This window comes from Lytechinus variegatus, chromosome 1 (assembly GCF_018143015.1).
Source record: "Lytechinus variegatus isolate NC3 chromosome 1, Lvar_3.0, whole genome shotgun sequence".
NCBI classification, from domain to species: domain Eukaryota; kingdom Metazoa; phylum Echinodermata; class Echinoidea; order Temnopleuroida; family Toxopneustidae; genus Lytechinus; species Lytechinus variegatus.
In genome coordinates this window covers 91,579,613-91,591,754 of record NC_054740.1, presented here as the reverse complement: position 1 = coordinate 91,591,754, position 12,142 = coordinate 91,579,613, and the positions used below count along the sequence as shown (strand labels likewise).

The following is a 12,142-nucleotide window of genomic DNA, read 5'->3' as shown; positions in this document are numbered from 1 at the left end:
CTAAAAAGGAACTAAAGAAATTACAAGGCCAAAAAACAACTCCCCATAAAAAGAAATACAGAATGAATTGCGAACAGGTGCCCCCTCCCGATCCCCACCTAGAGCAATAATAACGATAATAATATAGGGTCTTCGTATTATAGTGTACAAATCCCCCTAAGAATAAAAAAATGCACAAGTGATTAACAAAGGGTTTCCATTACCTAATGGGGGGGGGGAATGAGTAGAGGGTGGTGTTCTATATCCTGAAATGAATTGCTGTAACCTTTAAGTCTTCCTTCCAATGAATGCATAGATGATCAATGAATATTCCAATATTTTCTCCTTATTTTTTACATGTTCATAGAAAGGTAAAGTTTTCTTGAAACGGTAATGACTCTCTTCTTTTCCTATTCAAAGGACTGTGAACCCACTGCACTCTCACACCCAGTCACCCATGACTTTATCAAAGACTGTTTACAAATTCCAGGCTAAGAGGTTGGATTACCTTGAAATATGTTCTGTTCATTAATATGTTATGTTCTATTCATTTTATAGAGTACCGAAGCGATAACGTCAGTTGCCATTGTGTCATGGCTGCCTGGTTCTAAACAAATGAACCCGCCGAATGAAAGCGTGCTTCTCATAGAAGAAAATGGCTGCTATCAGAATTTAATCGCTTGCAACCTATTTTTTCAGACGGGCCAAATTCTAGCAAATGTGTACAGACGATCGTCAGCTGCAACTCTGTTAAGAACCAGCTAGCCATGACCCCACTTCGGTACTTTGTCTTCAGGTTTAATCGTGTCGTTCTTTTGGTAGTCTCTTATTAGACCATTCGACGGAATACTCACCTTTGCATGTCCAGCTTTTGTGATGACAGGCATGTTAAAAAACTGACCGGTGTAATACTGTAAGGCTCCAAGTAGGATGACCGCTATACCATCACCTTCCTTCTCAATCACACTAAGCACATCCTCTGTTCTTATATCGTACTCTCCCTAAAATCAAGAATAAATGTCAATGTGAAGTCAGAAATATAGAAAAATTATGGTAGGTCATTTTCAGAAGGTTTACTTTTAGACAAGTTCTCATTGGAAAAGGATTGGTTGCAAAAAGCTCTGGCCTATAGAATTTCATGAAGAAATTAATCTTTGATGTTATCTGCCAACTGTTAAAAACTACATGCCCTTCCTGCTTGATTCCAATGTATATAAAGTCAATGAAATGTTCATGATTTTGTAGTTTACATATTCCTTATGTTTCATACTCCCTATTTGTGATTCTGTTATTCTTTCTTTCTTTAATGCACTTTGTATCTGACAAAAAGGTGCTATATAAATGAAGTGTATTATTATTATTAATTATTATTCATACAAACAATTTTAGAGCCCAAATACAAGTGTTGTTTTGTTGATGCACTCGACCCACTTAAAAAGTTTGTTGAACTCGCTTAATATTTTTTCCGAGGTGACACAATATTGAAAATATTGGACAACTAGAAGGGGAATTCCCGAAGTGTACGCACCACTCATCGCGCGCGCATGCAGTTTTCAATGGCAAATGCGCACTGTGTGTCGAACTGTGACTGCAGAGTGAATCAGATGAACAATTGTCAATTCCTATTAAATTTTTTTCTACAGAGGCTGCAGTAAATCTCTAAATGCAGAGAAAACCAACAACTGTTAGGAAGTTTGGAGTTATATTCGCTTTAATTTCATTTTATCCTATAATAATTTGAATATATTTTAGAAATTGAGGCACAGGAAATACTATTTTTTGCATGATAAATCGAGTGCGTAGCTTTACTAGGACCCCTTCTACATCGGGCGGCGAAATTAAGAGGTTTTCGAAAAACACGACGGGATTTTCGTATTAGTGAGTTTTGTGATATTTTCTACTTGGTTAATGATCTTTAGAATGTTTGCCACAAATTAGTGAAATATAATTTGTTGAAATATTAAAATTGGGACAGTTTTTATTGTTTGAAAACAAAGTGCGTAGCTTTAGGTCCCCCCATCATACAGCAGAGTCAGATCTCAGGGCGGGAGGGTAAGTTAAAAATTATTTGCTAAAATTCTCTGTATGAATAATAATCATAATACTGGATGTCCCATTTTTCGGTCAATACAAGGAAATATAGGACTCGCTTTGCAAAATATTGGACTCGTCTTCGACTCGTCCAATATTTATGCAAAGCTCGTCCAATATTTCCTTGTATTAACCTCAAGGCCATCCAATATTTATATAATATTGGATGGCCTTGAGGTTAATACAAGGAAATATTGGACGAGCTTTGCATAAATATTGGACGAGTCGAAGACGAGTCCAATATTTTGCAAAGCGAGTCCTATATTTCCTTGTATTGACCGAAAAATGGGACATCCAGTATTATGATTATTATTCATACAGAGAATTTTAGCAAATAATTTTTAACTTTCCCTCCCGCCCTCAGACTCTGACTCTGCTGTATGATGGGGGGACCTAAAGCTACGCACTTTGTTTTCAAACAATAAAAACTGTCCCAATTTTAATATTTCAACAAATTATATTTCACTAATTTGTGGCAAACATTCTAAAGATCATTAACCAAGTAGAAAATATCACAAAACTCACTAATACGAAAATCCCGTCGTGTTTTTCGAAAACCTCTTAATTTCGCCGCCCGATGTAGAAGGGGTCCTAAAGCTATGCACTCGATTTATCATGCAAAAAAATAGTATTTCCTGTGCCTCAATTTCTAAAATATATTCAAATTATTATAGGATAAAATGAAATTAAAGCGAATATAACTCCAAACTTCCTAACAGTTGTTGGTTTTCTCTGCACTTAGAGATTTACTGCAGCCTCTGTAGAAAAAAATTTAATAGGAATTGTTCATCACTTGCACTCTGCAGTCACAGTTCCACACACAGTGCGCATTTGCCATTGAAAACTGCATGCGCGCGCGATGAGTGGTGCGTACACTTCGGGAATTCCCCTTCTAGTCGTCCAATATTTTCAATATTGTGTCACCTCGGAAAAAATATTAGGCGAGTTCAACAAACTTTTTAAGTGGGTCGAGTGCACCAACAAAATAACACTTGTATTTGGGCTCTAAAATTGTCTGTATGAATAATAATATATAATTGTATTTCAGCATCAGGCAATATAGGCACATGATAATTAGTGATATTACCACTATGCAGGACAATGAAAACAGGATACTGAAAATATTCAGTCAAAAATGATGATTCATTATATCACTACAATGGAATGTAAGCAAATCGATAATTATGCCAGTTTTTGGAGAGTGAATCTATTATACAGATATTGCCCATCTACAGTTTGAATTTAACATTTCAATTTCCCGACGGAGTTATATTTTTCCCCAAGAGATTATATTTTGCCGAAGTGTGCAGCGCTGAGTGAAAATATTCTCCCAAGGGAATAATATAGCTCCGGAGGGGAGTTGAAATGTAAATCAAAAAGATAGATAAGGCAATATCTGTTATATTACATAGTCCATGTAGATTCGCCATCAGAGACTGCATTCATCACTCTGGCTTTATGATTAACCCAAAATTCTTGCTGCAGCTCTGATTTATCCAAGTCATGAAGATTTTTTAAAAAATACATTAAGTGCATTCTTATTAATCCAATTGACACATAAACACTAGCACATACATCAAGAAACTACCTGATTACGCAACTTGTAAACAGCCAGTGACGTCACCTTAATGAATATAACGCTGAATTTTACAATGCAACAAAGTTACATTACCTGAGGTGATGTCAAACCCTAGAATATAACAAAATGCGATCCTAACAGCTATGGTCGCATGATGGCGCATTGATCTATCACTGATTGGAATCTACATAACCTATGTAATATAAAGTTTAATTAACACATACTTTTCGTGGTTCCAGGAATATAATGCTTGTTGCTGGATCATATCCATTGAGACGTATTTGAGATTCCACTGTATACTGTGTTTATAAACAGGAAAAAAGAAGAAAATTCACAACAAGTGTCATATGGAAAATTCACTATCTTCTATCACCTTGAATAAAACCTTTTGAATTAATAAATACCAGCAGCATGTTATACAATATGATTTTAGTGTTTACGATGTATAATGTAAAATTGTCTTTCGTTTACTCAGATATTCATGATTTTCAAGGGAGTGGATTATAATTCGCTGACACTAGGTTTTGGGGAAATCAAACCAAATACCTATGATAGAGGTCAATCTCCTGTGCACAGAAAACCAATTGACCAAATTTCCATGCAGTACTTTCTTATTAACTTGCTTGAATTTATCTCATTCCGATATACCACAAAATTATGGTTCAAGTTTTTTACTACAGAGAGTACCTATAATCTCCAAGCAATAGATTGCATACTAATTTTTTTAGTTGAGTTCGCAAGGCATCCTTGTGGAGACATGCTCGCATCCATTTTTAAGAAAAATCTAAAAATATTACTATCACATGTACCTTACAGATGTTTTCCTGTTCCCAACATCCATCTGAAATTTAAGATTAAGATTGCTAAAAAGCTATCCAAATTTCATCCTTTCTATTCAGATTATCATAAGGTACCGAGAATTGATTGATGCCTTCATTGTTTGTTGTGATTCTGATCCATAAAATGCCATAGGAATCCATAAAGACATTTTGACATGACTACGCCCCAGGTATCACTGTATAATAACTGAATCAACTGAATACAATTCAGTAATTCAATAAATTTAATTGGTTTTCTTCTTAATAATTATTTTATATATTTATATAATAAATATTTATATATTAACTTACATGATCACTGGGAAAGGCCTTTGATTCAATGAGAATTTTATGCCTCTTTTCTGTAGGACGATAAAAGGACATCTGTAAAAAAAAAATTAAAAAAGGAAAGAATACAGAAGAGAACAATGAGGCACTGATTGAAATGTGACTGTGATGAAACATGTATCTCATTGTTGGATTCCAAATAAAACAATCAAATGCAATGCATGAACACAGGATTCATTTTCATGGATACATACTCAGAAGAAAGTTATGAGGAAAGTCTATGGGAGTCTAGGAGTTTAACAACTTCATAATTGATTGGATGATTTTCATGATAATATGAATTATAAAAGCTCTCAGGAACTGAGTCACTATATGGGTTTATAGTTGGCTCAAAGAAAAAAAAAGATATTTGCAAAAATAGAAGTTTATCAAAGTGAATGTAACAATGTTGATTTACTAACCATTAATAGATGTAAATTGACAGTGAGACCATTCATGATTGCCAATTCCTCTTCTTTACAACCTAAAAATATGAGAGAAATAGAAATGAAACAGAGAAAAAGTCCATGATATTATTGCAAGAACGAGTAACAAAATGTTGCTGCTGTCACTCCCCATTTTAAAAAAAATGGTCAGGGGGAGGGGAGGAGGTAGAAGAGGACTAAGAAGAGAAAAGAGGGGAGAAAGAGGATGAAGAGGGGAAGGAGAAGGAAGAAGAGGAGGGTGAGAAGCACTACGAAGAATTAAAAGGTAGGGTAGAGAAAGAGGATGAAGAGGGGTAGGAGAAGGAAGAAGAGGAGGGTGAGAAGCACTACGAAGAAGTAAAAGGTAGGGTAGAGAAAGAGAATGAAGAGGGGAAGGGGGAGGAAGAGGAGGGTGGGAAGGAGGACTAAGAAGAGGGGACCAGAAAAAGATGGAGGGGGAGGAAGAAGGTGAAGAAAGGAAGGAGGAAGAGGAGGAGGGTGGGAAGGAGGACTAAGACGACGGGACAAGAAAAAGGCGGAGGGGGAGAGAAGGTGAAGAGGGAGGAAGAGGAGGGTGGGAAGGAGGACTGGACTAAGACGACGGGACAAGAAAAAGGCGGAGGGGGAGAGAAGGTGAAGAGGGAGGAAGAGGAGGAGGGTGGGAAGGAGGACTGGACTAAGTCGACGGGACACAAAAAAGGTGGGGGAGAGAAAGAGGATGAAGACGGGAAGGAGAAGGAAGAAGGTGGGAAGCAGGACTAAGAAGAGGGGGCAAGATTAGGGTGGAGGGGGAGGAAGAGTGTTTTGATGTGGAGGGTGAGAAAGAGAAATAAGAGTGGAAAAAGGGAAAAAGGAGGGGAGGAGGGAGAAAGAGGATGAAGAGGGATGGAAGAGTAAGAAGAGGAACGTGAGGAGGACTAAGAAGAGAGGAGAAGAAGAAAACGCATGGGAGGAGGGGAGAAAGAGGATGGAGAGGGAAGGAGGAATAAGATGGGAGAATGAGGAGAAATAAAATAATCATGATCATTTGAAATAGAGCTGGTATTGATAAAATTTATTATTTCTTGTGAGGATTCAAATATCTAAATGAAATATCCTAATATCATCCATATATGTACACGCCCACATGTATCTATTAAAGTGACTGATCTTACCTACAATGTTGGACATGTCAGTAGCAAGTACTTCATCACAGAAAGCCCATGGCATCTGACCACAAAGATGTCCATGTACTCCTCTGAAAAAACATTATTAGCAACACATCAGTAATTCCTCGAGGATACTTCATCCAGAATATTAACAAACATGTATGATCAGAAAAGGAAATTTGACCAATAAATAAATCATGTGTCTGGGGTGGTATTCTGAGATCCATTTTATCTACAATAAAATCAATTGAACAAAGGAATGAAGATACACTTAATGTCCAGATCTTTTAAGATGGTTGCTTAGCAACCATCTGAGACTCAATATTATATTCAATGCAAGCTTCCTATATATCGATGAATGGACTTTGGATGGATAACAAGTTTGATCAGGCAGTATCTAGGTCGCTCTATAATTCAAGTGAAATCTGATATCCCAGCCACGCGAATGGAGTCAAAGCCCAAGGCATTCTGAAAATTATGTAATTTTCTTTTAGCAATACAATTACCTCAAGAGTTTCAGTTATATTCAAAACACATTTTGGAAACAACAGTATTGAAGTAAAGGTATCTAGGCCTATACAGTATAAATCATCTTTATTTGATCATCAAATATCAAAGGTACAATCTACAAAATTAAGCATCACATGATCAGTAATGGAACATACACTTTTTATTTATTCATCCTGAATGTTAACAAACATTTACCGGTATGTACATGCATACATGAATGATCAGAAAAGGAAATTTGACCAAAAAATAAAAATAAAGCTGTTTTATAGCTCTAGCTGCCACGTGTATGCACACAGCCAAGGCAGAAACTGCAGGGAAAATAAAGTGATCTAGTGTGGTATTCTGAGATCCATTTTATCTCCTTTATTGTCATTTTACCTCCATACCTGGCGGGTGTTTCATAAAGCTGTTCGTAACTTAAAGGTCAAGTCCACCTCAGAAAAATATCGATTTGAATCAATAGAGAAAAATCAGACAAGCACAATGCTGAAAATTTCATCGAAATCGGATGTAAAATAAGAAGTTATGACATTTCAAAGTTTCGCTTATTTTCAACAAAATAGTTATATGAACGAGCCAGTTACATCCAAATGAGAGAGTGGATGATGTCACTCACTCACAATTTTATTTTGTTTTTTATTGTTTGAATTATACAATATTTCAATTTTTACTAATTTGATGATTAGGACCTCCTTGCCTGAAGCACAAAAAATTAAAAAATGGAATTCCACGTGTTCAGGGAGGAATGAAACTTCATTTCACATGACAATGACGAGAAAATAAAAATATTTCATATTTCATATAATAAAATACAAAAGAAATAGTGAGTGCGTGATGTCATCAGTTCCTCATTTGCATACCGACCGAGATGTGCATGTAACTGTTTTGTGAAAAGAAGTGATACTTCAAAATGCCATAACTTTCTTATTTTACATCCGATTTTGATGAAATTTTCAGCGCTATGCTTGTTGAATTTTCTCTTTTTATTCAAATCAAGTTTTTGTTGGGATGGACTTTAAGAACGACTGGTGATCCTTTCTTATGCGCTTAACCATCGCCAATGAATATACCATTTAGCACAAAAAATGATCACCAGTCATTCTTAAAGTCGTTCTTAACTTACGAAGAGGCGGGTGTTTCACAAAGCTGTTAGTAAGTGAAGAGCGACTTTAAGAACGACTGGCGATCCTTTCTTATGGTAAAAGATATTCATTGGTGATTATTTAGCGCGTAAGAAAGGTTCACCAGTCGTTCTTAAAGATAATTCCAGTTGTGGTAAAGATTTTAAAATTATTTCGTACAGAATCCAATGAAATGACCACATAAGTGTCTGTTTGTATAAATAAAAAATATGTGCCAAAAGATTCTGGAAGAAATTGTGTAATTGCTGAGAAATTAGCAAATAAGCACAGGATTCAGGTCAAGCATCGGGCTGACATTCAAAGCAATAACAATACACTGTCCCTCGTGCGCTCATCTGTGTTGGTGATCTTCAGTGTGAACATTTTTCAGCGTAAATTTCAAGATTTCACAAAGTTCAGTTTATGTAACTGTACCAGATCTAGATCCTCGATGATATAGTGACAATTAAGCTTGGTTTCACACACTTTCTCGTGTAATCATTGTTTACTGCAACTACTTTCATTTATCTTTAAAGTCGCTCTTAACTTACGAACAGCTTTATGAAACGCCCCCTCATCATGGAGCACTTTCCAGAAAGAAAAGCTGTGTAATAGCACTCTCATGTTATTCAACCAATGAAAATCCTTTCTGCCAGGTGTGGCAAAGTAGTAAGAGTGTGTCAATTTCATAACATCCCACTAGGTGGTTTCAAACCGCCTTGATCACAAGAATCCCCGTTAAATTACGAGAACTTTTTTTGGCTAAAAAATACCCATTAATTATTCCTGCATTCACACCGCCCCGAAACGTACCCTTCGGGATAAGTTCCCGAAGTTACGAGCATGCGCAGTATGGTCTGATAAGCAGGCAAGGCGCGAGATTCAAATTCACTAGCCCAGCAGCCACCCACGCCGCCGCGCCCAACGACACGCTGAGCTAAAAGTTCCCGTAATTTGCTTTCACATCGCCAAAATACCTGCGACCTTGGAAAAATCCCGCGGAAGTTCTCGTAATTTCGCCAAGTACCTACTATTTAGCGGGTATTTTCTTTCGGGGAAATTACGCGTAGTTTGCTTTCACATTACCAAATACCTGGTATTTTCTGATCGGGGTAAATTTCCCGATCAGAGAATACTGGAACTGGCAAACTTCGAGGCGGTCTGAAACCACCTAATGTGCTTGCACTATAGTAAATACACATTAATTTCTTTTACAAAATGAACAATACTCTCATCTTTTATGAGATGTCAATACAAAACCATTTCATGGATCATTTTATACACAATATACATTAAGTCAAAAAGAGTCTTTGGACAAATTTCATTAATCTACAAGAATAATGTTTTGAGTATTAACTGTCAATGATAATTTTTGTGGGGGGAATCAAAGTGGTTATGACTCTTGGTTTTCAATCTGAGCAGTATGGGTGCGATTCCCAGCCATTGCGTTTTTTCCTTCAGCAAGACATTTACCCACATTACATGTGCTACACTCAACCCAGTCTGTAGGAAGGAGTTCCTTGAATGCCAGAGCGCCTGTAGGCATCATGGCTATAGCCGGGGTTATAAAGGGCAGTTGAGTATATCCATGTACATAGAAATTGCACATTTATAAATGTGCAATCATTATCAGTATTATTAGTTTCCCTTTATTTCACAGTCAGACTAATAGACCCCACACTATTGACTATTTTTAAGTTTATTTTGCCTATGCTTCAAAGTAACCAGGGCACAAACACACCATTTGCGTAGCATACGGGATGGACGTCCCAGACACATATGCAGACTCTCCTCTGTTGCATATCATAGACTACCGAAATGTGACATTGTCAATATTCCCTTTTTGCATTTCAGCATTATTGATACCATATTTGGTCGAGCATGATGAAATACCTCCACAACCCAAATTCAGTGGGAATCGGTCCATGGCGCCACAAGATATGAATACCGGTACTTAATTAGCCCCATTGAAATCAATATATTATTTGCCTGGTTCCTGAAGTTTAGAACCAGGTCAATAAACTATTGAACTTGAACAATGGGTCATTAGGTTATATCCAAGGCCCCTATGGACCAATTCCCATCAAACTTGGGTTTTGGAGGTATTTCATCATGCTCTACCAAAATATGGTATCAATAATGCTGAAATGCAAAAAAAGTTATTGTGACGTTTTCACTTCAATACTCTATTATATTTATATTCACAAGACAAAAATGTACCTGAGATTTAATTTCACATTTTACCTGAGAGATAAGAGTGATCTGTATTTTCTAAATATTATCTTTAAAATGAATACCGGTTTCATTTTAGAGATAATATTAAAAACGTAAAGATAAAGTTGATTGTAGAATACTGCCCATGAAACTAGCTACATGAAGCAGCACAGCTTCGGTCTGTTTTAAATTGCATCATGTACACACTGGTATGTGGCACACCTCCATCTTCTCTTTATGTGATTACATGTACAACTTTTGCAAATTCATAACTTTCTTAAGGACTAGAGTGTGATACAATTTGTTCCAACTTGAATAACGATTTTTATTTCTTTTTCAAATCTTTACCCACGTTTTGCAGCACTCAATCTAGGTGAGGTGAATGGGTACCAGGCAGGATTATTTCCTTCAATGCACCAAGCTGCAGCTAAATCCGGGGAATAAATAGGTCACCATTCAATTGCCAACTACATGAAGATAATCAATGCCTTTATGCTTGATATCAGACCTTAAAATGACCTGTGTTACCTGTTAGACACTGTTCTCACTACTTCCTAAAAGAACGGTCGAAGCGATCTTCCAAACCAGTTCATAAAACCACCTCGCGATCTCAATTTCAAGATTGCTTTGCCTCGTTAAACTGGTTTTAGTGTGAGGACACAACCGTTCTTCGGGAAGCGATCTTCACACATTTTGAGCGCTGTTCCACACACTGTGTGTAGAATGCCTACGCTGCGGTATCGAATTTCATGCAAAACATTTCACCCACTGAGTTTCCTGAAACCAAACTGGTTTCCTGAACTGGTTTTCAGTAAACTAGTTTTAAAAAGCGTAATGAGAACGGTGTCTTATTCTCACCTTGCCCTTTATTTTTCCTACATATGTAGTAAGGACACTAATCTAGGTCACCTCAGACTCAAAACAATTTTCCATAGTCATTCCATGGTCCTAACCATTTAGTAGATCAAGGCCATGATTGCTTACAAAGAGACCGTTCTTATTAAACTTTCTAAAACTTGTTTACTAGAAACCGATTCAGGAAACCAGTTTGGAAGATAAACACCTTGATACTATCAAGTTAGGGGAGGGGTCGAGGTGCAGGTTGCAAAAGCATAGTCTAAGAATATGTTGGAAAAAGTAAGATATTACAATATACATGACCAAAATAATAGTATATAACTGAAATGCAAATCACTAAAATCAGCAATGGGAACAATGAAAAAGACAGTTTGGAATGATCAAAAGCGAGCAAAGAAACCCGGGGGCCACTTCCATTGATGAGCAGATACCGTGCAATATTAATGCTTGATATTAGACCTTTATAAACGACCTGTGTACCTATTATTTTCACCTTGCCCTTTACTTATCCTACGTACTGTAGTAAGGTCACTTATCTACATGTAGGTCGCCTCAGACTCAAACCAATTTTTCATGGTCCATGGTCTGTAACTATAAGCAATATAGATCAAGGCTACGTTTGCTTTATACATTGAGATAAACTAGTTGAGGTCAATTAGGCTTTTAACAATATGGGCCTACTCGTATGGCTAAACACAATCACACTCTGAAACCCCCAGCACTGAAATGTCCAAGATACAGAAGATGAAAATCAACATTGGGAACAATGGCAAAGACAATTTGGAATGATCACAGGCAAGGAAAGAAACCCTGGGGGCCACTTCCATTGAGGAGAGGATACCATGCATTAATATTAATGCTTGATATTAGACCTTAAACGACCTGTGTACCTATTATTTTTACCTTGGTTATCCTACATGTAGTAAGGTCACTGAGGTCGCCTCAGACTCAATCAATTTTCCATGGTCCGTAACCATAAGCAATATACATATAGATCAACGCTATGTTTACTTACATTGAGATAAAACCAGTTGAGGTCTATTACATGTAGCTTATAACAATATGGGACTAC

The 12,142-nt window shown here is 36.8% G+C and overlaps 1 protein-coding gene across 3 annotated transcripts in view; it reads right to left on the bottom strand.

Annotated features, from left to right (window-relative positions):
- Positions 1–12,142, bottom strand: part of LOC121428512 (kynureninase-like) — a 33,080-nt gene that overhangs the window by 11,916 nt on the left and 9,022 nt on the right. For all 3 annotated transcript variants that reach the window (XM_041625206.1, XM_041625197.1, XM_041625189.1), the window contains exons 4-8: positions 6,374–6,456; positions 5,217–5,278; positions 4,780–4,851; positions 3,874–3,948; positions 834–980 (exon numbers count right to left, since the gene is read on the bottom strand). In XM_041625206.1, coding sequence (XP_041481140.1) covers positions 834–980; positions 3,874–3,948; positions 4,780–4,851; positions 5,217–5,278; positions 6,374–6,456 — 439 coding nt within the window. The remainder of the gene's footprint in view (positions 1–833; positions 981–3,873; positions 3,949–4,779; positions 4,852–5,216; positions 5,279–6,373; positions 6,457–12,142) is intronic.